The 25,637-nt window shown below is 53.6% G+C and overlaps 2 protein-coding genes across 4 annotated transcripts; both read right to left on the reverse strand.

The window, feature by feature from the left end:
* Positions 1-1,428: 1,428 nt before the first annotated feature.
* LOC133059630 (complement C4-like) lies at positions 1,429-16,148 on the reverse strand. Its single transcript, XM_061147020.1, is given in 41 exon segments — positions 1,429-1,701; positions 1,843-1,975; positions 2,257-2,340; positions 2,516-2,614; positions 2,695-2,784; positions 2,920-3,022; positions 4,398-4,472; positions 4,613-4,703; positions 4,840-5,026; positions 5,104-5,197; positions 6,318-6,377; positions 6,743-6,910; positions 6,985-7,217; positions 7,430-7,601; positions 7,689-7,802; positions 7,902-8,058; positions 8,219-8,294; positions 8,472-8,681; positions 8,829-8,918; positions 9,019-9,070; positions 9,310-9,519; positions 9,631-9,770; positions 10,037-10,107; positions 10,199-10,310; positions 10,405-10,602; positions 11,094-11,168; positions 11,342-11,468; positions 11,740-11,898; positions 12,063-12,248; positions 12,374-12,556; positions 12,683-12,859; positions 12,969-13,084; positions 13,783-13,915; positions 14,028-14,133; positions 14,273-14,369; positions 14,549-14,631; positions 14,840-14,928; positions 15,012-15,082; positions 15,274-15,475; positions 15,668-15,866; positions 15,993-16,148. Coding segments are annotated over 41 exon segments (5,229 nt in total). The 5' UTR covers positions 16,058-16,148; the 3' UTR covers positions 1,429-1,559.
* Positions 16,149-16,917: 769 nt separating this feature from the next.
* Positions 16,918-25,489, reverse strand: STK19 (serine/threonine kinase 19). Of its 3 annotated transcripts, none has more exons than XM_061147036.1 (7): positions 25,295-25,488; positions 25,004-25,173; positions 19,684-19,779; positions 19,259-19,398; positions 17,809-17,906; positions 17,550-17,697; positions 16,918-17,354 (listed from the first exon to the last, which is right to left on the reverse strand). In XM_061147036.1, the coding sequence occupies exons 1-7, from the start codon at positions 25,392-25,394 to the stop codon at positions 17,309-17,311; spliced, it is 798 nt and encodes a 265-aa protein (XP_061003019.1). In that variant the 5' UTR covers positions 25,395-25,488; the 3' UTR covers positions 16,918-17,308. The 3 variants fall into 3 exon arrangements, with proteins under 3 accessions (XP_061003019.1, XP_061003022.1, XP_061003021.1); XM_061147039.1 differs by having other exon boundaries at positions 25,004-25,140; positions 25,295-25,486; XM_061147038.1 differs by lacking the exon at positions 17,809-17,906 and having other exon boundaries at positions 25,295-25,489.
* Positions 25,490-25,637: the final 148 nt, after the last annotated feature.

Below are 25,637 nucleotides of genomic sequence, written 5' to 3' on the forward strand. Positions count from 1 at the left end.
TATTAACTTATTTGGTTACACATGGTCTTAGTTGCAGCATTGGGAAAATTAGATCTGCAGTTGCAACATGCAGGATTTTTTTTCTTTTTTTCACTTGAGGCTTTTGAACCCTTAGTTGTGGCATGTGGAAACTAGTTCTCTTGGCAGATATCGAACCTGGGCCCCTTGCATTGGTAGCACAGAGTCATAGCCGCTGGGCCACCAAGGAATTCCCAGGTTAGAACTACTCAAAGATTCGTGGAATAGGAGGGGATTCTGTTCAAACGAAGAGTGACCTGGCCTGCTGGCCTGCTAGTGAACACCGCTTCATAACTGACACCATGTATCTTGCCAAGCTCGTCTCTTCCACACCACTGCCAAATCCTAATTCCAGACATGATAAATGATATACAATGCCCCCAAAAGTGCTCCATTCTGTCCCCAGCCTCTGGGCTTTTTATGTTTTTTCTTCTGCTTCAAATACCCTCATCTACTCCTACTCCCTTTGCTTCACTCATAAGCCTGCAGAGTCCAACTTAGAGGTCACCTCCTCCAGGAAGCCTCCCCAGCCCACTTCTCAAAAGCCCTCAACTGGTCAGAGGCCCCACAGAACCATGCAGCTCCTTGACCTCACACCATTCACACAAGATGGGGATCTGGAACAGGGCATGGCCTGGAGTGAGAGGTCCACAATTCCTGTTGAATGACTGAATGGCAGGCTGCTGAGTTAGCTCAGTTTCCCTCAAAAATGACCTCAGCACATTCCTCTAGATGAATTCCTAGGTTAGCCCTGAAGACCCAAGAAGTGCTACCATAATGGGGGAGAGCTAGGCAGGCAGGTGGGGAGGGTTGACCCCGGGGAACAGCAGTTCCCTCAGAGTATTAAGAAACACCAAAGTTGGCCTTTCAGTCTGTTTGAAATCAGTATCTGGATGAAGGCATCATCAGACCTGAGGATTGCACAATTCTGGGAAAGTTACATAATGCTGCTGATAAAGAGATCCAGTGTCAAATGGGCCTTCAACAGAGCAGGTCTCGGTCAGAAGCAAGACCCCAGAAGTGGCACGTGCATGAGCACAGTGGGGGACATGCGGCTGGGGAGCTGCTCATGAAGCAGAAGGGCTGAGGTGCCTGGTGTGCAGTGCCTGCCTGAGGCCCCAGTGACAGGCTGACAGGCACAGGGAGTGCCCTTCGCGCAGAGTGAAAGGGAGGTCTCAGTGTGGACACGGGATCCTCTGAGCGCAGGGTCAGCTGCCCACCATGGTCACTATGTGGCACCAGACTCCCAAGGGGTCGCCTGGGGAAGGAGGGGTTCAGGCAGAGCTGGATGCTGCAAGGGTCACCCAGGCTCTGGGAGCCTTAGATGATGCCAACCCGGGCCTGGACCCCCCAGAACCTGGAGCAGGTGGTGGGGATGCTGGTCTCAGTCCTGGAGATACACACGGACACTTTGCTGCCATAGGCCTTTATTGAGTCCCTGGTTTTGCCTAGGGCTCTGGTCAGGGCACAGGGCACGGCAGGAGTCCAGGCACCGCCTTTCCGCAGCTCCGGCTCCTCCTGGGGAAGCTGGGAGCGCGCCCTCACACCTGGCAGCCCTGCGTACCATACTTCTCGAGGAAGCTGTTGAGCTGGGCACAGGGTGTCCGATGGCGGGTGCTCTGGCACATGCGCTTGGAGGGCATCTCCTCGATCCAGCTGTTTGAGTCCAGCAGGTACTGGGGGCTGCGGGCAAAGGGGCAGTCAGCAGGGGTCAGTGGAGGGTCAGGAGCAGACCCTGAGGCACCTGGATTCTGAGGGCACAAGGGACCGTTTCCCTAGAGAGGCATGGGCAGAGGAGGAGACCAAGGGGTCCCGAGAACTCACTCTCCCTTGAGGTCGTAAGTGGCCCCATCCAGACCCATGATCAGATATTCTTTCCCAGGTTCCAACTGAAGGCGGCAAGAGGCTCGGACCAGGAAGTTTCTGGTCTGATCAGCAGTGGCCCTGGCATCCTTGGCTGAGGGGAGAAGGTCCACAGAGTCGTCAGAGGGGAAGAGGGGGGGAGGACAGCAGGGGGCCGGGGGCTCTGGGCCAAGCCTGCATTTGACCCTCACCACTCCCAGCGGGCAGGTGGGACTGCATTCCTGTCTGTGGACAAGCCCAGGGCTTCGAAGAGGCTGAGGGGCTTTGAGCTCAGACTGGCTGCAGTTTCACTCTTCCAGGCGCCAAGGCCCCAAAGCCAGACCTCAGCTCCCCAGTATGGCCCCCAGCCCTGCCCACTTATTGTCCCCCTCTTACTGAAATGCAGGACTTGGGTGATATGGGTCTCAAAGAGGCGGAAAGCAGCCCTGCTGTCTTCTCGGAGAACCTTAACCTGGAAGGCTGTGGGGGGTTTAAGAGAAGGGAGGGAAGGTTAGTTATCCCCAGGCTAAGAGGACGGGAGGTCAGTGCAGAGTGACAAGGCTGTCCATGGGCCTGAGAGGAGCAGGCGCAACCTAAGAATCCTTGAGGGTGGGTGGGTCAGGGTCAGGGCCAGGGCCCGGGAGGGAAGACTGACCGTAGTCCACTCGGGGAGAGTAGCAGGCGAATTTCATCCGGTAACCCTCCACGTCCTGCTGCCCACGCTCCAGGGCCCGGCGCTGTCGAGGGCACTTCCCTGAAGTCAGGGCCCAGGTGAGACCATGTAGGCCCCAGCCAAGCCTCTTCCCACCCCTGATCCCCGGTCCGGTGTCTCACCCTCAGCACACTGGCAGACATCCGCAGAGCACAACGTGGACAAGAGTTTGCTCTTACGTGGTGCCCCATAAAACACAGAACATTTGTGCTCTGGAAAAAGCAGAGAGGGGCTTTCATTAGGGCACTGGCCTCTCCCTGCCTCCCCAGTCCATGGACCCCCAGGACTCGCTTGCCACCCCTCACTGCCACCTAACCCCACCCTCCCGAGAGTCCCCAGTGCCTCACCAGGGTTGTAGTAGTCATACAGGACGGCGCTGGCTGGTTGTACCAGCCCCACGGGCACCTCCTGCACTGCTCCAAAGCCCACGCACTCCCTGGAGGTGGGGACCTGCCATGGGGGAGGCGGGGGTAGGGAGTCAGGGACCCACCTCTAGGCCCTGCAGACCGCTATGATGGATTTGCTTGGCCTGTTTGGTTCCGGTCGATCTTATCTTCAGTGTCCTTCACCATTTGTTACCTTCCAGCCTCGGGATTTCTAAAAACTGCTCCCCAAGATCTCTGCTGACTTCACTGCTCACATGGTGACCTCACCCATCTCCAGGGCCCTGAGCGGCTTCACAGAGTCCCACTTCATGGACACATCTTCACAAAATTCTCCCTGCCCTCAGGGCTAGCTTCCAGACCACCCCTGATTCTGACCTGGTCATTTCTGAGCTTCCCGCTTGTCCCTCCCAGAGGCACAGGCCCCAGCGCAGTCCCTTCCCCTTCTCTGTGCTCTCCTGGGGCAGTCTCACCACTCCCCAGACTCTGCAGGAGCGTGGTTCCTGAACCAAATGTTCAGCCTGATTCTTGTATTGGGATTTTTGCAGGATGTATTAAACTCTCCCAGTTCCCTCTGCCTGCCCTCCAAACCCAATCACCCTCTCCGTAGCCTCACTGATACAACTAAGGCCTCATTTATCTCCTAGGTACCAGCAAGTGCTATCCCTCTGCCGCCCTCTCTGACCCCACCACTCATGTAGGCCCTGATTCCTCTCCTTATGGCCACACTGCTCCAGTCCAGCCTGGTATCCCACAAGAGTTTCCTTCCTAAGCTGCACGGTGAGCTCCCTGACTTGACATCTTCCTCATTTTCCACTGTGTTCACCTAGACTCATCTGCCTGGTCTCAAGCCAACAGGGTCTGTCCCCTCTGCACACACTGGGCAGGGAGGGCCTTCCCGAACAACAAACACATGGTGAATGGTCACAGTATTAACACACCTTTTTCACATTTCTCTCCAAACGTTACAATAAATGTTCAAGAAATTATTTGAGGGCCGTCAGAGAACTGATAACTGTGTGTTAGTCAACTACAGCCATGGGAAAAAAAAATAACAATTCACCTATGATCACCATCATTTAAAAAAAAAAAAAAACACACCTGAATATTATAAACAGAAAAAACCAGGATGTTCAACAACAAAAAAGCAGTCCCTCACGACGAATAAATTCAAATTTAAGAAAGGCGCTCTCTCAAGCCCTCCCCGGCTGACTGGCCCTGGACCCCAAGACACAGAAGGGGCTCAGCCCCACCTCCCTGCAGGCAGCGGGGAACCTCCCTGGCCAAGGCTCTGACCCCTCCTGTCCTGTCTCCCTGCTCACACCACAAGTTCTCTCCCAGAGCCGTAGCTGCTGATACACCTGCCTCCTGGGAAACCTCCTAACACGAGCTCAGGAAACGCAGTGCCAGCTCGGCACCCCTCTGTCACCCTCCTTGCTCACCGAGTCGAAGTACAGCAGGACGTGGGGACCCTCGGTCTCAAAGTGGCTCACGTAACGGTCGGAGAGGGAGGTCAGCTGTGGGGAACGGGAGCCGGGAGTCACACGGAGGAAGCCCCCGGCCGCCCTGCACATCACAGGGCTCAGCAACTGGGGTTACCGCGGGGATGGGGCCGGGCGCCTGGGGCACAAGCGCCCCTCTGGGTGGCTGATCACACCTTCTCCAGGTCAGCCCGCAGGGCATGGAATCCACTCAGGAGGGTGATGTCCGCAATGGCCATGCCCGACAGCCCCACCTTGCCAGTCCGCCTGTGGAGACACGTGCCTGTTGTCTGGGTTCCCCCACGCCTGGTGCCAGGCTGTAGACACCCGGCCCCAACCTCGGCCCTGCGTCCCTCTCCCAGCCCAGCAGGACCCACATGCCCAGGGCCACCCCAGGGCTCACCAGATGCACACAGAGTACTGCACCCTGGATTCCCGTTCCTCAGCTGCCTTGGGGGCCTCCCTCCTACGGCGGTTCCTCCGACCGTCAAATAGCTGCAGGGGTGTCACGGGCCGGGAGTGGGCCTCAGGGTCATCCCCCGCTGGAGAGTCCTCATACTCGTATTCCTGGTAGTCCTCCTCAGCCTCCACTGCGAGGGGACAGCATTGTGGCTCAGCCCTGGCACCACCCCCTCAGAGACCCACAGCCTGTGACCCCAACACTCACTCGTGTACTCGACGTGGCCCACAACCGTCACTTCAACCTGAAGATCCTGGCAGGTCGTGTTTGTCATGTCCATAACATTGTAGCTTCGAAGAACCTGGCTCATCAAGGGGTGGGAAGGAGACATGGGGACACTTAGGGCCACAGACCTCTCTCCAGAGCCACATGGAAGGCCTCTGGATCCCTTAGCTCCTGGGCCAAGTGTTTTGAGGCTTTCTGCCCTTCCCATCCTGCCCCAGGACCCATCCAGAAATACAAATGGACCCAGGTGTTGGGTGAGAGAGAGAGGGGAGCAGGGTCCTGGCATAGGGGCAAGCATTGTTCAGAAGCACCGAAGAGGCTTTAATGGAAAGTTCAGGAAAGGCTGCTGGCCCAGGCTTGAAGGAGAAAAAGGAGTTTGTCATGTGGGACAAGATCCTGAAGGCCATTCAGAGCTAGGAGATGTGTCTACATGAGACGATTTGTCCAGCTGGGAGGTGGGCTGGGCTGGAATGAAAGCAGAGGAGGAGTTACTGGGGAGGTGGGCGAGGCTGGGGAGAAAGCAGAGGAGGAGTTATGAGGAGGTGGGCTGGGCTGGGGAGAAAGCAGAGGAGGAGTTACGGGAGAGGTGGGCTGGGCTGGAGAGAAAGCAGAGGAGGAGTTACTGGGGAGGTGGGCGGGGCTGGGGAAGAAAGCACAGGAGGAGTTACTGGGGAGGTGGGCGTGGCTGGGGAGAAAGCAGAGAAGGAGTTACTGGAGAGGTGGGCGGGGCTAGGAAGAAACAGAGGAGGAGTTACTGGGGAGGTGGGCGGGGCTGGGAAGAAACAGAAGTCTCCCAGGTCACAAGCAGAGGCTTAGCATGGTGGAGGCCACCAAGATGGCCCCCGGAGTGGCAACTGCGCTCCTGCAGGGATGGACTCTGTCAGCCAGACAAGAGACACAGGAGGAAGAGAAGGTTTGCGGCACAACCACGGCAGAGATGCTCAGAGCTCAGGGGAGACCCTAGAGTTGAGGCACCAAGTGTTTGAGCATCAGCACCGAGGGGCTGAAGGGGATGACAGGCGCCTAGTGAGGGAGGAGAGCAGAGTGAGGGGCACGTGCCCAGGACAGAGCACAGGGAACCTCAACCCAGGGGTCTCCTCCTCCTTCCCAGATCATGAGCTCTGCCTGCAGGTCTCCCACTCAAAATCCCGGCTTCACCCTTATCGCCCTGGCCGCCCAGTGGTACCAGCACGCACCTTCAACGTTCCTTTGCTGTTTCCTCCCACCTCCACATTAATCTTGCTTCCCAGGGAAAACTGTCACAAGCAGAAAAGGGAAAGAGATGTCAGAAGGGCACACTGTTGCTTCAACTTACCTCCTCCATCAAAATACCTCCACCTCCTCTCCCCACCTCACTTTTCAACACTTTCTATCTTCACCTGCATTCTCTCTCCACCATCTCCTAAACCCTCTGTAGATTCTACATGAACCATTTTCAGATCAGATAAATGAAGCTCACAGCTGGGTGACTTGCTACAGGTCACAGAGCCAGTAAGTCTTCCCACACAGTTATCAGAAAGAGGAGCCGTGGGAATTCAGCAGGGGTGACAGAGGGGGATTGCTTCTGGCTGGCCAAGGGAGGCCCAGATGTCCCGGTCACCCAGGTGAGGGCATGGTTCACCTGCAGCTCTTCCTCCAGCCTGTGAACTTGGTGGTTGGTCAGCTGCAACACGTGGGACTTGAGCCCACTGCGGCCCAAGGAGCTGAGGGTCACGTTGAGCCCCTTCTCCTCGGTGGTGTGGGACGCGATCCAGTATGCAGACAGGGCATCCAGAGCCATAACAGTGTCCTGGGGAAAATGGGCCAGGCCTCAGGTACTCGATCTCAAGACCAGCCACCCTAGAACCCCAGGACAGCCCCTACCTGGGTGCTGCGGTATCCCCCTTGGAAGCTGCCCTGGCGGCTCAGCCACGATGCAGCCTGGTCAGCCAATTCAGCTTTGCCCTCCCATAGCAGCAGGTGTAACAGGCCGTAGGCCGTGGTTTCAATCGACATGGCTGGAACCTGGGGAATGGGGTCTGCTGGGCTGCGAGGAGCCAGAGTGGGTGACAGGACGTTGCTTGGAGAAGTGGTGACTGAGCCCCAGTACAGCTTATCTGGGTAAAAGGAGACCCGCAGGTGAACGGCGGAGAATCTTAGTCATCTGGCCCTTTGACGCTGCCCCTTTAGTCTCTCCTGATTTCCCAGTCACCACCGCTTCCGTTCTGATTCCCTCCAAGGGCCTCCATTCGTTCCGTTTCTCCCTTTGGACACACTCAGGGGTCTCAAGCTCTCTCAAGCCCCAGGTTCACTGCCAGGACCCCCTCACCACCAATGTCCTGGGCCATGGCCATGAGGTTGTTGTGGGCAACACTCCGCAGGTCCTCGGGGGCCTCGGTCAACGACAGGGCGTAGGCCGTGATGGCGGAGGCATGGGAGCCCAGGAGCCCAGAAGTTACTTTCGCCCCCAAGAAGGTGTTTGCTCTTGAGATGGAATTTTCCTGGAAGAAAGTGGGAGGTGAAGGTCTGTGGACTGGCTTCCTGAGGAGAAAGGGGATCAGCAAAGGGCTAACACGTGAGTGCCTTACCACTCTCCTCAACTGCTCGGAATTCTTGTCTGGGAAGACCGCCAGCCCGTGGTGAAGGGCGATGACCACGAAGGCTGTGAGCGCCACAGTCTCATCGCTTCCCACTAAGCCTCCCTGGTTGAAGTGGCGAGAAAAGGAGGCCAAACCACGAGTGTGGAGGGGCAGGGCGACTCATCCCTCCTGTGCCCTTGGCCCAGCCTCCCAGCCCCATACCTGCATTTCCCTGTGGATAACAGGACAGGCGTCATGGAATGAGCCATCATCCCGTTGCTGCGACAGCAGCCACATGGCTGTTTCCTGCAGCTTTTCAGGAGAGCCACCCACCTGATCCTGGGCCAAACTCAGTATCTTCAGCACAAAGGCCGTGAGCCTAGAGGGGAGGAAGGCATGGCTTGGGATAGCCACAGGTCCCTGTATGGGGGAGGGCCCACTCCTAGTGGCTCCTAGCTATTTGCCCTGCCATAATAGCTGGCTCTGCCCCCACCAGCCCTGGCCCCTCCCACACACCCAGGACACTCCCACAAACTCACCAGGTGCTACTGTCCCGATGTAACCAAGCCCCATAGGAACCATCTCCTTTTCGAAACTCCTGGATCCGCGTGTAGCCTTGGAGAGGAGAGGCAGCTGAGGTTACACCGACTCCCCCACTGCTGTGGCCAGGCCACGATCTCCATTTTCACTGGGGACCACATCTCTCTTCCCTGCTCTGGCCACCTGGGCTGCCCAGCTCCCATTAATTGCCCTCTCCTGGCCCTCACTCCTGCTTGCCGCTGCACTCAGAACCTTTCTGGATGAGATCCACGGCACGGTCCTTGGTCTCAGGAGGCAGCATGCTCCACTGCTCGGTCTTGTCCAGGTAGCGGGAAGCAGCCAGTGTTGGAGCCAAAAGGGTCATGGTTTGTTCCCCACAGCCTTGGGGAAGCCTCAGGAGAGAGGCCAGGCCTCCTGGTGACAAGGCCCCCTCAGAGCCAAACACTTCCAGTGGATCCGAGGCTATGGGGAGGGACAGGATGGAGGGTCAGAGTGCAGATCTGGGGGCCAGGGTTGGAGGGTCATGGAGTCTCGGGATCAAACAGAAGTGCCCAGGTTTCACATGAATCCAAGGGTGGGCACCGGGAAGGGACTGGAGGACACTCCCACCTGTGACTCTGACCACACTCTTGAAATCTCCTTCAGGGATAATATTGGGATCAGAGTTGCCAGGAATTTCCAAGGTTCGGCCTCGGGGGTCTGGGAAGATGAGGGGAGTCAGCGGTCTGTCCTGCTGTCCACACCCTCTGCCCCCCACCACCCCCCAGGACACTGATGTCTGTGAGTGGAGGTCACTCACCCAGGGGGTTGAGTTCATAGACCAGCTCCTCCCTGTGAGTGGCCCCTTCTCTCTGTGGAGAGGACACGTAGCTGTGAGAGATCACACAGGCTACAGCCTGCCCCTCCCAGTGCATACTCCTCAGGACCCGGAGTTGAAACTTCAGGAACACAGTCGGGCCAGAATTGTGGGAGATGCAAATGGACCAAAGTGTTGAGTTTGGGGGTGGCCTCAGGCCTCATGCAGAGAGAGGGACAGAGTAGGGGGTGAATCTGGGAACTGGGGACTTAGACCTAGGGGCGTTCCATTCACCTCGACCTGTAGAATCTTAGATATTGCGTCCCCCACAGGGAAATCTAAGGATCCTCGAGCCACCACCTTCAGGGACACGGCAGCAGCTGCGATGGGCACCACAGAGAAGCCAACGGGCCGGGCAGAGCCCGCGGGCACCTGCACCTGCTGGGCGAGCCCTCCGCCCCCGGCCAGGCACAGCCCCTCCACTGGGGACACGTGGACGCTCACCTGGGGGCAGGAAGACAGGGAGGGCCAGAGTCCCAGCCCAGTCAGGCTCCCCACCGCTCACCTGCCCCAATCCCCTCCACCACCGTGCGCTCAGCCCCCAAGGGGCCTCACGGTCAGATCTCTATCCAGGTAGTTGTAGAGGACTGGTCGCAGCTCGAGCTGCTCAAAGCGGCGGACAGAGAGCGGCAGGCGGAGGTGCATGTGGAATTCACGGAACACTCGGAGTCTGGCCGGGGTGGCCACACACAAGCCTGATGGAGAGTGGGCACATATGAGAGGCCTGGGGGGCATCACACCCAGGGGATCCCAGCAGTGAGGGGCAGGGGCTGCCCCTGGTCCCCCCACTTCCCACCCATTCCTGCCAGCTGCTCTCTGGCTTTTGGCCCTATGTTCGGCATGCAGACATCTCCAGGTCTCTGCCCCTCCTTCCTGTACCAAGAGCAAAGGACCAAGCAGGGAGCCTCCGTCCAGGGAGCATGGAACAGGGAGGCCAAGGGCCCCAGCACGGTGACCGCACCTGTGCTTTTGGACAGGCTCACGCCGTGGATCTCCCACGTGGTCAGAGAGTCTGGGAGCAGCAGTCGCAATCTGCGGTGGGAAAGGTGAGAAGCTGGGTCACACGCTGGGCAGGCCCGAAACACAGCCCAGAGACAAGGCCAGGCCCCGCGCGCGCCCTCACTGGGATGAGCGGTCCACTTCTTCCACTTTCCAAAGCCAGTTCTCAGGGAAGAAGCTGCGCACGGGGATGTCATCCTCTTCGATCAGGTCCTCCTCCTCCAGGAGCTCCATGGCTGCGGGGAGGACACCATGCAGGTCAGTGTTGAGAAGGCCGTCCTGACCCTCCAGGGGCCCTGGCCAGTCCCCCAGCCCCACCCAGCTCCTCACCTCGGGCCAGGCCCACCTGGCCCCTGGTCCGGGCCTTCTTGCGCAGGCTCTCAGCAAACTGGCAGCAGGACAAGAAGGGCTCGCGGCAGGCCGGCGGCTGTACCCGGTTTGCCCGCTGCTCACAGGTGCGCACCATGGGCAGCCGCGTCAACCCGTCCAGGCAGCAGCGCTTGGCTTCGGGGGAAGTGTACTGGCCCACTGCAGGACCAGGTGAGGGTCAGCGTGAGGCACATCTCATCCCCTGGCCCGACCTCTAGATGTACCAGGACTTACCCTAAGAGACCAGGGACTTGAGGGTGGTGAAAACAAAGCACCTCCCCCCGCCCTCCTTTTCACCCCAGAACTATGGTGTCTGGATTTCTAGCCTGGACATCACATCCTGGCTCACTCGAGATCAGAGGAGCCAACAGGCAGACCTGCATCCTGACCCTTGGGCCCAAGTGGAAAACTTCATGTGTCTTAGTCGCTTAGGTGTGTCCGACTCTTTTGATCTATGGCCTGTAGCCCACCAGTCTCCTCTTTCCATGGAATTCTCCAGGCAAGAATACTGGAGCTGGTAGCCATTCCCTTCTTCAGGCAATCTTTCCAACCCAGGGATCGAACCCAGGTCTCATGCATTGCAGGCAGATTCTTTACCATCTGAGCCACCAGGGATGCCCTAGAGAATTTCATGGGCACCCTCAACTCACGCTTCTCATTAATTGCCTTTTGGAAGTTCACGTTTCTCTTTTTCCGAGGCTTTGACTCCTTCGGACAGCTCAGACCTGGTAGAGACCAGGACTGCAGTCAGCCAGAGGGTGCAGGGCCTCCCACTCCCCGCTGAGTCTCCCCCTCCCAGCCCAGCCCTTCCACCCCTCCTCTTCCTGTCTTTCCCCCTCAAGCCCCTCCTTCTTCCTTATCCTCCCACCACCCACTCCCCCTCCTCCTCTGTCCTCACTCTTTCTGATTTCAGTCCGATGGTCTCCATCAGAAAAGGCCAGACCGGCTGCCTTGAACACTTGGGGGGCACTGTCTCCACCGCCAGGACCACAGCCAAGGTCATAGCTGTTCATAGCTTCGAAGACCTGGTGAGGAAAGGAGAGATGCTGCAGAGCCAAGAGAGACTGTGGCCTGTGGACTGTGGCCACGATCACATACTCAGCTGCAGGTGAGAGGGCAGGGTCCAGACAAGTACAAGAGAGACACAGAGAGTGGAAACAGAGGCCACCAGGGCCACGGCTCGAGGGAGGATTGAGAACAGTCCAGGTGAGTGAGTTCTAGTGGCTGGCATGGGCTTCGGGCAGCAGGAGGATGAGCTCGGAGGGAACGGAGGATCAGAGAGAGGACTTGACCAACCTTGACCATGTCGAGGGGTTTGTGGGACTTGCCACCCACAGCATACAGTGCCGTGTCCACAGCTCCCAGGGCCACCAGGGCTCGAGACTCTGTTTGCAGGTTGAGTTTTACGGTGTCCCCAGGACGATACGCCTTGGAACTGTCCACGTTCAGCTCCAGCTGGCAGAGGTGGCAGGTGGGGGCAGTCAGGGTGGGGAGAATTCTTTCAGTCTTGTGCATCCTCAGTGCACCCCAAACTAAATCACCCCATTTGCAGTCATCCAGTCTTTTCTCTTAATCCTCCCAGCACACGCACACACACCATCTCTTCCGATGCCAGTTACCTTCCCCTCACAGGTTCCAGCCTGGACGTCCACTCACAGGGAGTTGGCCACCGGGACACCCCCATGATAGTAGAAGGCCACGAGGTGGAAGGAGGGCACCAGGTGATGGTCCACAAACACGGAGATGGAGGTCAGGTGTCTCTTGGGCTCTCGATGGACAGACACGATCTGGCCCCGGGACAGGATCTGGGGGAGAGCAGGGTGCTCCTCACTGCCCATCCTGAGCCCTGAGACCGCCACCCACCCTGAGGGCTCCTTCCTGCTTGAGACCCTCCCACCCCTGTCCTCCCCTGTAGCCCAGTCATGCGCACCATGTAGTAGAAGTGTGAGAAGCTCCCACTGATGCCCACGGCCTGCAGGTTTAGGTTAAGAGTCTCTCCAACTTTAAGAGGTCGAGGATTCTGCCACTCAATGGACAGAAACCCAGAGCTTCTGGACAGGGGGGCTTTCACGGTGAGACTACCTACAGCAGGGTAGGGGGAGCCTGCAGACACCTGGAGAGAGGTCAGGGGTCGCAGGGTCAATGGAAAGGGCCCAGGCACCAAGCTTCCCCCCCTCCACCTGCCAGCCTGGGAAGCTTCTCTCCTAGCCCACCCACTCCTGTGAGGGTGGGGTCCTACTGAGAGCTGCACTTCTGAGATGGCTGGAGGAACACCAATGGAAACAATGACTTGGCCACTCCCATCTGTGTTCCGTTCAAAGTCCTCGTTTTTAGAAGTAGATCCAGAAAACAACTTGGCAGACACTTTGACGGGGATGCCAGAGGCTGGGGAGCCTGACATGTCACGGACCCGGGCCTAGGTAAACAGGGAGGGGCAGAGGGAAGAGTGCAGTCAGTGGGACTCTGTGCCCTCCTGTCCCCCACTCCCTGCCCCCACTGCTCATCCTCCCCCTTCCAGAAGAAACCTGCAGCAGGAAGGGGACCCCGGGTATAAGCTGCTGCTTGGTTTTGCTTAGATCCAAGGAGAAAGGAGATGACACGAAACGCCAGGACGTGAGCTCTGCCTCCTCCAACTCTCCTCCTGCAAGATACAGTGTGGAGAAAGGGGACACAGAGACCTGGGCAGAGAGGAAAAGGAGCGCTGGGGGTGGGGAGAGGGAGCTCTAGTGTTTCCCACCTATAAGGCTGAACACTTCAGGGCACAAACTGCCTTCTGTTCATCTCTAGGTTTCCTGAGGCCACCACAGGACATTTCACACAGATGGTGTATAACACACGGCTCTCGTGATAGATATGTGGATGATGGATCGATGGATGGATTGGTGGATGGATTGATAGATGGATGGAAGGAGGGGTTGGGTGGCTGGAAGGCTGGATGGATGGAATGATGGATGGAAGGATGGATGGATGGATGAAGGGATGGAGGGACGTGTGATGGACGGAGGGAGAGATGGATGGATGGGTGCATGCTAGATGGATAAGTGATTAGATGGATGGATCGGTGGATGGATGCAGGGATGGGTGGATTGATGGAGGGATGCATGGATGGATGGAGGGATGGGTGGGTGGATGGGTGAAAAATAATACATTGAGATGATGGAAGGACCCCTTCCCCAGAAAAAGCCCAGAAATGGAGCTGTAGAGACACAGTCTTCTGGGTCTTTCCTGACTTTGTGTCCCAGCTGAGGGGAAGCAGGGTGGTGTTGGTGCTAGAGAACAGAGGTCAGCTCGGAGGTCAGAGGTGAGGGTCCAAGGTTAAAATCAGGGAAAGCCACTCACCTGGAGACTCAATAACGGCTGCCGCAACATAGAGGCGCAGCCCTGGGAGGTCATTAATGCTAATATGAAGCTTCTCCAGCACACCCTGAAACTCAGCCTTTTGGAGGGAAATTTGGCACTGGCCATCCACCAGCTGGGGCAAAGAAGAAGACAGGACAGAGGATGAGACTCGAGTCTCCCACCTCACCTCCTCACGCTGCCTCACTCTCCTCACCCACCTCACACACCTCAACCCTCCTTCCTACCTTGGTCTGACTCTCCAGGCCCCGCAGGAAAGTCTTTTCACCGTCCTCACCCAGGAGCCCAAAGCGCACATATGCCACCCCCTGCACTGGCTTCCCATAGATGTACCTGCCACCAAGAAGAGATTCAGAAGAGGGGCTGAGGGCTGGGGCGAGGGAGGGAAGTGGGGTTCCACAGCATGTTCACACTGCATGGGGCGTCCTGGCACCAGGCCCAGTGTGAGGGACCGTGAGCAAGGGGGAGTTACCTGGCCTGGATGATCACTTGGATGTCACTAAGAAAGCCAGGTGTCGTCAGGATGTAGGGGTTTTCAGGGATGATCTTCACCTCAAAGTTGGGAAGAACTGACCCAGGGCAAAGGGAGGGCAGATCAGACTCTCGTGAAAGGACCCTTAAGATATTTCCCTCCCCTCGGGGCTGTGGCAGCAGCGTCTCCCTTCCCTGACCCTGCACCCCCACCTCTGCTCCACCCCTTCCTCCTTGCAGAAAAGGGGCACTTGTCCCTCCCGTCTCCAGCTCTCACCATATTTCTTCACCTCAAACTGGGTGCTGCTATTGGAATCCAGGCTGTCTGAGAATCGGGCTGAGATTTTCCATGTTCCTGGCCTGAGGACGGACAAGGGAGAGACTCAGCCCACTCATGCAAGAGGTCCACTGACAGCCAGAGACCCAGCTCCCTAGGAAGAGACTATGGGGTGATCCAGGGGCTGAGGGAGCTCAGGACTGGACCATGTGCAGTATGTAGTTGGCGAGCTTGGGAAAGTGGGAGTTAGAGAAGTGTCGTTGGGTGCAGTCCCTGGGAGGAAATACTCACTCTGAGATGTCTGGGATCAAAAAGTTGTCCTGGAAGATGGAGGAGGGAGCAACCACTTCCCTTTTCTGCACACGGAAGCCTTGAGAGTTCTGCAATGGAATTGAAGCAGTCACGGTCAGAAGCCAGTTCAGCAGCCCTGGCCCATTAGGAAGGTCAGAGGTCGGGGGCTCACCTCCACCGTGACCGTGAGGATGTCAGTGGCCGGGCGCATCTTCTGATCCAGAGCAAAGACTCGGTAGCGAACTGGAAATATAGGATGAGGAGGTGAGCAGAAGCCACGAGAGGGTGGGCCCTGGACCCCTGACCCCCTCCCAGAAAGCGAAGGGAAGGAGAACAAATGTTTGCAAAGCAGCCTTCCTGTGAGGGGCTTCAGGCTACCTCACTCAAGTGGCTGGGAAGGCATGAAAGGTGGAGGCCCTGGCACCGAGACTCACCTCGCTGGCCAGGGTTATAAACAGGCTGGTCAGTCTGCAGGAAGAGGTGCCCCCGGCGAGAGGAGAACAGCAGGTTGACACCCTGCATGTCTGTCTGTTTGGACAGAGAGTCCCTTAGCCATGATGACTGCACCATCAGCTGGACCTCGGGGGCTCCGCGGAGGAGATGGAGGCGACAGATCCTGGCCCGTTCCTGCGGAATCTGTGAGGAGAGGGACAGGGAGTGGGTCAGAGACAGAGCAGAAGGGAAAAGACAGACTAAAAGACAAAGTACCACAGGGGTGGGAGGGGAGGAAGGGAGCAGGGGGATGAGAAGACAAAGATGTTTCCAAGAAGACAGAGGAGAACAGAAGGGGAGGCACTGGGCGGCAACAGGAGGGAGTGGGGCCGTTACCGGGAGGTTGAGGAGTATGAAGTCTCTGTCTGAGCTGAGGCTGAAATCCACCTTCCGGGAGCAGAGCTCATTAACGTGGGATGGGTTCCTCAGGAACACGGATCCTCTCACCACCTGTCCTGAAGGAGCATCCTGGAGTTTCACGGCCACAGACAGGGGGACCCCTATGCGAACCACAGAAGGAGAAAACAGGAGCAACCTGGGAAGAACAGGTGCGAGTCAGCAGCCAGCCTCCACCCCTCCCCCCGAATCAGGACCCTCTGAGCCCACTCTCCCCTCACCAGCCCTGGCCCTGTTCAAGCTGTCCACATCCTGCCTCCAGGACCTGGGCTTCTGCAGAGACAAGGCGAAGAAGCCAGATGCCCAGATCAGACCCCAGAGGAGCCTCATGGCTGGAGGACCCGAGGGGTTCAGACCCGCCTGCCTGCCTGCTCCTTTCTCGTTACCCCAGGGCTTGGAGCAGAGTTTTGACTCTGGACCTTGCTCCTCCCCTAGGCCAGATAAGCCGGGAAACCACGTGACAAGCAAGAACTGCAACTGGCCCTAGGCCCAGTATTCAGAGGGGGCAACCCGGACACCTGGGTGTCTTGAGGAAATCATGGCCTGGAGAGACTGAGTCCTTCCCTATTAACCCCTCTCATTCCAATGCCCTGGGCACCACTGCTATTGGGTGTGTCTGGGTGCCTGTGCACATAGCATTTACACACACACATCGGCACAGGAGGGCCCCACATGGCTCAGCAAATGGTTCCAACACATGGCTCCTTTGTTAGTCTCACAAAACAAAATACTGAGAAACCTGTCTCTTACTATGTGTTCATGCATGCTCGGTTGCTTCAGTCATGTCCAACTCTTTGTGACGCCAGGGACTACAGCCCACCAGGCTCCTCTGTCCATGGGATTTCCCCAGCAAGAATACTGGAGTGGGTTGCCATTTCCTCCTGCAGGGGAGCTTCCTGACCCAGTCTCCTGAACTGGCAGGCGGATTCTTTACCACTGAGCCACCTGGAAAACCTCTTACACTAACTCCCACAAAAACTGAACTACACTAGCTTTTTGCAGGCTCCAACAAAAATTCTGTCATTTAGGCAATCAGACACGTTCTCACCATCCGTCAGGGGAAACTGACCTCAGTATCCCTTGTTCCTCTCTGATCAACAAGGTAAAGCTCTGGCCCCACTTTGGCTTTACCTCTGCCCCTAAACGAGGTGCCCAAACTCACTTGTCTCATGAAACAAAAGACATCCACAAAACATCAGAAGTACTTTATTTGGCAGTTTCAACCCAACATGTAGGAAGAAAAACTGTCCAACTTTGACAGCTTACCCAATGACCCCTCCTTCCTACCCCAAACAGAATAGTGGCAGAACCTTGCAGCATGAAAGATAGCAGCCATGGCGTTGGCAAGGTTTCTGGCTCCTCTTCCGTGAAAGGGCAGAGAAGCACTGCCCAAACCCCTCCCCTGGGACACAGCCCAGGTAAACAGCGGCAGTCACATCTGACCCTCAGCACAGCAGCAAGCCCAGCACTCTTCCTGGCTCCCAAGCCTTCCCAAGGTGACCCTGCCTCATCCAGGGTGGGCAGCCCTCCTGGGCCCCTCAATCCCCACCCTGGGGAGGTGTGCAATGACGAGCAGAGTCTTCAGGTCTCTGGCAGGCGGAGGAGGGTTCCAGAAGTGGTGGAGACACTGTGCAAGAGAAAGACAAGGCTGGAGCCAGGTTCCTGAGTTCCAGAGAACTCAGAACTTGGGTGGATATGTTCCCAGGTTCCAGAAGACAGGAGAGGGGCTGGGCTTTGCTTATGAAGGAAGCACAAGGAGGGAGGAAATCCAACCTGAGGTCATTGCTCTGTCATCTTCCAGAGGCTGGGGCGCAAGACTCACCAGTCCACCAGCTGGGCCCCAATGAGGTCGTGCACGTGGTAGGCGAGGCCGAGTCGCACCGAGGCAGGTGCCCGCCGGCCCAGGAGCTCTGAAAGGAGTAGTTCCCGGTACTTGGCCTTCCGGACCATGCTGAGGACAGTCTGGCGCCCTGGGGGAGAGGTGACACGGGAGAGGGGAAAGGTGAGTAAGGTCTAGAGGCCCAAGGAGGCACCAAAAAGTGTTCTTGAGGGGCTGCGGGCCTGAGCTGCAGAGTGTGTACCTTTAACAAAATATTTGATGAACCTCCCAGCTCCAGGCACCGCTAGCCACCAACTTCCAGCATCTCGGACAGTGAGAACCCCGGCTTTGACCAGCTGCCTAAGAGAGTGGAGATGAACTAAGAACTCTTTCCCCTCCCTGCCCACTAACGTTGGACACTAACTCTCCAGAGGCCTGGGCACCTAGGCCAAGGGACTGGACCACAGGAGTCCAGTCTGGGGCAGCTCTCTGCTCAGACCATGCTATTCCGTGCCCCATGACCTTGCTTGCCATTCTCACACCTGACTGCCCTCCGTCCACCCTCTCTTTTCCTGTTACCTAGTGGCTCAGATGGTAAACAATCTGCCTGCAATGCAGGAGACTCAGGTTCCGTTCTTGGGTCGGGAAGATCCCTTGGAGAAGGGAATGGCTTATTCTTGCCTAGAAAATTCCATGGCTGGAGCAGCCTGGCAAGCTACAGTCCACGGGGTCGCAAAGAGTCAGGCATGACTGTTATTACTGCATGTTCACTAAAACTGCTCCTCCTCTCTGAAGCCCCCTTGACCACTGTCAGTCCCACCACCAGGGGAGACACAGAGGCCTTTCTCCGGAGCTCCTGCCGTTACCTACACATACCTCACCACTGTTGTTTGTTGTTTAGTTGCTAAGCCATGTCCAACTCCATGGCGACCTCACAGACTGCAGCCAGCCAGGCTCCTCTGTCCATGGGATTCTCCAGGCAAGAATCCTAGAGTGGGTTGCCATTTCCTTCTCCAGGGGATCTTCCCAACCCAGGGACTGAACCTGCATCTCCTGCATTGGCAGGCAATTCTTTACCACTGAGCCACCAGGGAAGCATAGCCTACCAGGCTCCTCCCCCCATGGGATTCTCCAGGCAAGAATACTGGAGGGGGTTGCCATTTCCTTCTCCAGGGGATCTTCCCGACCCAGGGAACGAACCCGGGTCTCCAGCATTGCAGGCAGATGCTTTAACCTCTGAGCCACCAAGGAAGTCCCATACCTCACCACAGCTCTTCCCAAATCTTACCGAAGTTTATCCAATATGTTCAGGTATATCACGGGTTACAAAGTAGGGATCCTGAGTCAGACCCACCCTCCTGAAATGATACTTCACTTTAGCCCTTGCCTAGCTGTTGTTCTTTTGAATGTGAATGCTGATTCCCACCAGGCATTTATGGCTCCTGCCAGGCCTCTATATTTGATTAGCCACCCATATCTCCTGAATTTTAGTCCAGGGCTGTTTCCAAGGCCTCAGATAAAGACAGGCCTCTCCTCCTGGGGAAGAAGCACAAACTTAGGTCATTTTATTAAATTAAAAAAAAAAAAAAAAAAGATTCTGCCTTTTTAACAAGTTCCCCAAAAGAAAGAGGACAAGGCCGATGGGACTGGAGGAAGGGAGGGAGGGGGGGAGGGGTCAGATGCCTGATTCTGTTGGTTCCCCCAGGTCTCACGTGATCTCTGGGTCCCTGAAGCCAAAGGTCTGTGTCATTTGGTCTTGCTGGAAGCTAAGGTCACCACAGGCTGGAAGCACGGAAGCCAGAAACTTCTGTACTGCAGCAGCATATGGGCGGCCATCACAAGCCTTGAGGACCTGGAACCAGAGATGAGAGAAGTGGTCTGGCCCCACCTCCACCAACCTCTGTCCCCAGGATGACATTTCTCTTCCTATGTTTTGCCTGCTGCTCAGGTCCTTCTACCTCTCAAACTTTTCCTCCTCTTCTTTCTCTCCCTCATATTAATATTTTATCAGATATTGCCCTGTGCCCTGTCTGTGAGATGTGAGGTGGGGGGTTTGTCTCTTTTCTTTTTATTCCCACTCCCTAATCTTCCTGCACCCCTGCCCTGGCCCCCATGACCCACACACAGTCACACTCACTCTGGTCCTGTAGTCCTCGGTGAACATGATTCCTTGGGCGTCCAAGTCGAAGCCTAGCTGGACAATCCTGATCTCCCCCTGTTCTTGCAGTGCCTTCTGCCTCCATAGACATGAGAATGAAAAGAGGGTGTCAGGAGAAGATGCTCTGCTATACACTGGACACATTGGGCAGGGACATTCTGTGTCCAAGTTTTGGGGAGTTCTTTAAGTAAAGGAAAAACTACGGGGAGAGAATTAGGTGGATCGCCAAATAGTCTTTTCCAATTAGTCTTTCACCCACCCACCTCATGAGTCATCTGTTACACAGTCAACACAGGGGGCTTCCCTGGTGGTCCAGTGGCTAAGACTCCATGCTCCCAGTGCAAGGGACCCTGGTTCAGTCCCTGATTGGAGACCTAGATCCCACATGCCACAACTAAGAGTTTGCATACAGCAAGTTAAGGATCCCGCATGCTGCAACTAAGACTCAAGATAGCCAAATAAATAATAAATATTTTTAAATGTATTTTTAAAAAATACATTAAAAAAATCATGACATATTTTCTAAGACCAATCATAGGCAGACACTAAGATAAGGCAGTGATTAATGGGCTCTGCCCTCAAGGAATTAACAGTTGAGATTTGGGGTGGGGAGGAATATGGGATAAAATGTTTCAAACAAATAAAAATAAACCAGAACTTCTGTTTCCAGGAATATAGCAAGACCAACTCACTCACTGAAAATTAGGTAAAATGCTGCATAAAATGTTATTTTAAAAGTTGTTTAAGCAATTAAAGCGCTCATAAGATAATAAGGAATTATCAGACTAATACAGGAAAACAAAATTCAAAAGAAACAGACAATAGAAACAAACCTAAAAGGATATGTTACAGTAAACTTATCAAAAATAGACTATTTTTTTAAGTATGCTTATAATGCTGAAATAAATAAAAGCTAGAATGGAAAATTTCAGCAGGAAATTATGAAAACTGACATAATGGATTTGAAAGACATTCATGTAATAGAAATTCCAGAACTTAAAAATAAAGCAGGTGCAGTTAAGAAATCAACGGATGGATTCAGTAGATTCAGTTCAGTCGCTCAGTTGTGTCCGACTCTTTGAGACCCCATGGACTGCAGCACACCAGGCCTCCCTGTCCATCACCAATGAAGCACAAGATGGAATCAAGATTGCCAGGAGAAATATCAATAACCTCAGATATGCAGATGACACCACCCTTATGGCAGAAAGTGAAGAAGAACTAAAGAGACTCTTGATGAAAAGTGAAAGAGGAGAGTCAAAAAGTTAGCTTAAAGCTCAACATTCAGAAAACTAAGATCATGGCATCTGGTCCCATCACTTCATGGCAAATAGATGGAGAAACAGTGGCAACAGTGGCAGACTTTATTTTTTTTGGCTCCAAAACCACTGCAGATGGTGACTGCAGCCATGAAATTAAAAGACGCTCACTCCTTGGAAGGAAAGTTATGACCAACCTAGACAGCATATTAAAAAGCAGAGACATTACGTTGCCAACAAAGTTTCGTCTAGTCAAGGCTATGGTTTTTCCAGTAGTCATGTACAGATGTGAGAGATGGACTGTAAAGAAAGCTGAGCCTGAAGAATTGATGCTTTTGAACTGTGGTGTTGGAGCAGACTCTTGAGAATCCCTTGGACTACAAGGAGATCCAACCAGTCCATTCTAAAGGAGATCAGTCCTGGGTGTTCATTGGAAGGATTGATGTTGAAGCTGAAACTGCAATACTCTAGCCACCTGATGCGAAGAGCTGACTCATTTGAAAAGACCCTGATGCTGGGAAAGATTGAGGGCAGAAGGAGAAGGGGATGACAGAGGATGAGATGGTTGGATGGCATCACCGACTCAATGGACATGAGTTTGAGTAAACTCCGGGAGTCAGTAGGTTAAGGCACAACTAAATAAAAAGCTACTAATCTACAAGACAGATTAAAAAAAAAAAAACTAACCAGAACATAATAAAGACAATCAAAAAGATTAAAAATGAAGACAAGAGGCTAAGAGACTTAAAGGATTCAAACAGAAGGCCCAATATGTGTTTAATTGGAGTCCCAGAAGAAAAGAAAAGAGATAATAAGGTGTGGGAAGTATCTGAAGAGCAAATAACAGCCACAATCACAAAAGTACATTAATCCAAGTCACATAAACTCATAGAACAGACAAAATAGCAAATCAGTGAGGAAATAAAAGATTTCAATAATAACTTTAGATACTAAGAAATTAGTAACTGAATAATACATATTTTTTTCAAATATACATACATAGAATATTTCATAAAACTGACTATATAGCACAAAACATGTCTCAATAAGCTTCCAAATGACTGAAATCATATTGTGCATGATCTCTGGTCACAATAGTATCATTTATGCCAGAAATCATTAACAAGGTAACTAGAAAATGTTTAGGAAGTAGACATACATTTCTAATCAACACAGTAAGAGTAAGTCAAAGGGAAAAAATCACAAAGGAAACTAGAAGATATTTTGAAATAAATGATAATGGAAATATATACCCAAACTTGACAGATGATGTACATAGGGGCAGACTACAGCCTGACTTGCATCTATTAGAAAAGAATAGAAGATGAAAATCAATGGAGGAAAATAAATGAAAAAAAAAAAAGAAAGAAAGAAAATCAATGGAGGAAAAAAAGGAAAATAAGCATAACAGTAGAGAGGAAACATGAATGAAATGGAAAACATGCATGCAAAAAAGAGCAACAGAGCTAAATGTTAATTCTTTGAAAGACTACTAAAATTGATAAACCTTGGTGAGACTGACCAAGACAGAAAGGGGGAAAGAGGAACCTAGAAAAACCACAGATAACCAATATAAGGAACAACAACAAAAAAAAAAGGATCATCACTATAGATTCTACAGAAAATAAAGTGAGATCACAAACTTTGTCAATAAATGTGAAATTTTAGATGAAATTGATAAATTCTTAAAACAATACAATTTCTTCCACTAGACTGGACAAAGTGGGATATATTCACAAAATAGAAATCTATGAAAATGAATTTTAAACCGTGTGTGTGCCTGTGTGTGCGTGCACATTCTCAGTCACTCAGTCATGTCCAACTCTTCAGAACCCCGTGGACTGTAACCCACGAGGCTCCTCTGACCATGGAATTTTCCAGGCAAGAATACTGGAGTGGGTTGCCATTTCCTACTCCAGGGGATCTTCCCAATCCAGGGATCCAATCTGCGTCTCTTGGGTGTCCTGCATAGGCAGGAGATTCCTTACCACTGGGCCACCTGGGAAGCCCTCATGAATCTCAAAAATAATCATCTAATGAAACAAGATGTAAGTAAATACATATGGTATGATTTCATTTATATCAAATTGAAAAGTAGGTAACTAATCCATGTTGTTTATGGATAAACACATAGATGGTATGAAAGAAATTAAGGGAACAATTATCAAACCAGTCAGGTATGTTGCTTCCTAGGGACATAAGGCATTTTGGCTGTATGTGGGCTGTTGGCTGTGTTCTGCAGTCTGACTTGGGTGATGGTTAAGTGGGTCTTTGCTTTATAAACATTCTTTAAATTACATGTGCTTATATTTTCTTTTGTGCAATTTTTAAAGTTTTTCTAAAATTTAGGCTAACACCAGTAGGTTAAAAACAACAAATACTCTATAAGGAGTGGTTCTGACTTGCTTCCTTAAGAGACTTGAGCTAGTCTCCATCTTCCTTTTCTTCCCTTTTTTCTTCCTAACAGGTTGCCAACTTCGAAATCCAATTGGCTATTATTTTACTTGACCACATCACAGACCACTGTCTTGAATCATACGTTCTAATACTGCCAACTACTCCACCCTCTTGAAAATTGCTACTTTCTCAATATACTCCTTCCTGGGTTCCTCCCAACTCTATCAATTCTTTTTAACAACTTTTTCACAGGCTCCTCCTTCTCCTCCCCCATCCCCACCATATCAGTGGATCTCAATTTTTTTTTTTTTTTTGGCCACACCTTGAGTTAAGCAGGATCTTACTTGCCCGACCAGGGATTTAACCTGTACTCCCCACCACAGCAATGGAAATGTCTTAACCACTGGACTCCCAGGAAGTCCTTGGACTTCAAATTTTAGCACACATTATGAATCACTTGAGGAAGTAGCTTTAAAATGTAGATTTTCAGTTCCTACTCCAAGAAATCTTAATTCATTCTCACTGAGAGATTCCCAGGAACCTGTAGTTTTGAAGAAGCAGTCCAGGTAATCTAGTAGAACTCAGGACATACTTTGAGAAACACGGCCTTAAATGTTGGTATCTCCTAGCACTGGGGATTTGGCTCTATTATCTGTCACTGCAAATCTGGGGTCCTTAACCTTTGGCCTCAGAGGATCTGTGAAACAACCCCCTTCCTCCTCAAATTGTACATACACTTTATACACACACACACACACACACACACAGAGGCAGTGGCATATATGCATTTTTTTCTGGAGAGCCATGGCTTTCATTATCTTCTAAAGTTTGTAAAAAGGTTAAAAACCACTCCTCTCCTCCCTCTTACTACCAATTTCACCCACATCCACAGACTGAACCACTACTCACATCTCGATGGCTTCCAGTGCTGTATCAGTGGCCCAGAATTTTCTCCAAACCCTCATCCAACTGTCTGCTGCACATTTGCCTCCGGATGCTCCACAAACACCTCCAACTCAACTTGTACAAAATAAACACATCATCTGCCCCCAACCATTCAATGTTCTCCTACTCTATTCACTCCATCAACCACTCAGGCGTCCAGAAAATCCGAGAGCTATCCTGAAGTCCTTCCTCTTTCCCGCTCCACATCCCTCACCCATCCTCTCTCTCCTTACTACACTGCCCTAATTTAGGCCTTCACCAGTTCTCAGGGGCAGCATCTTCCTAGTTGATCTCCCCAACTCATGACACTGCCTCCAATCCGTGCAACACACCACTCCCTCTCTTGTTTTAACATTCTCTACCAGCTCATTGCCTTCTCTGTAAAATGGAAACGACGCTGGTGTACAAGGCCTGCCCTAATCTGACGTCTGCTTGCATTCCCATCTCGAACCACGCCCGGTGACTCAGTTTCCCCAAAAGCTTCGCTCTTCCACCTTCATCATTTGGCATGCTATTCCCTGAGGGTCTGTAGCATTCTCCTCGGCACCGCAGTGCCTGGCACAATGCCCGGCCAGGAAAGACCTAGCGCTTGCTGAATGGCTGAACAGCTGGTGGACCGAGTGAGTTATGGGGAGAACCTCGGAAGTGCCCGCGAGGCACGAAAGCGCCTTCCCGTTGGTCGCTCTGACGCTCCTCACCAGCTGCCGGTCAGCCACGGTTCGGTCCGGGACGAGGCTGTACACCTGGCTCCTCAGCGCGATGGGGGGTAGCGCATCCTCAAACAGGACTCGCGGGAACAGCCGCACTATCTCTGCGACTGCCGCGCGCGCAGATCCTGGGCGAAGAGACCGAGTCACTGCGACGTGAGCTGAGGCGGGGGGAGCGGGGGTACCACACTGGGGCGCTGTTGTCTCAACATACAGGGTTACCAGAGGCGAGGCTGCTGCCAGCTGGGGTCTTTAACCTCGCCCCGGGGTTGCCATGGTTACCTGACTCGCCCCGCAAAGGATCTGCCTCTACATCCCCTAGTTCCCGCCGCCTCTTCAACCCAAAGGTCTCCGGGACCAGGCGATGCCTCTTCCGGCTCATATCCCGGGATCTTTGGGCGGCGGGGAAGAGGTAGAAAGCTGTTGAGGGACGGGACCACGAAAACAGTCTTCCGGCACAGGGCAGTGACGTACGGGCTCCCTGGGCGTCCCTCTCGGAAACCAATCAGCCTGATCATTCGTAGCTGAAGTGCTGACGAGACAAGCGTTGACTTGTCATCCCTCCGCCCCTTGCTGGGAGGGGCGGTGCCAATGCCAACACTAGCGCCATCCTCATTGGCCGAGA

The sequence above is a fragment of the Dama dama genome, chromosome 7, assembly GCF_033118175.1.
Source record: "Dama dama isolate Ldn47 chromosome 7, ASM3311817v1, whole genome shotgun sequence".
Taxonomy (NCBI): domain Eukaryota; kingdom Metazoa; phylum Chordata; class Mammalia; order Artiodactyla; family Cervidae; genus Dama; species Dama dama.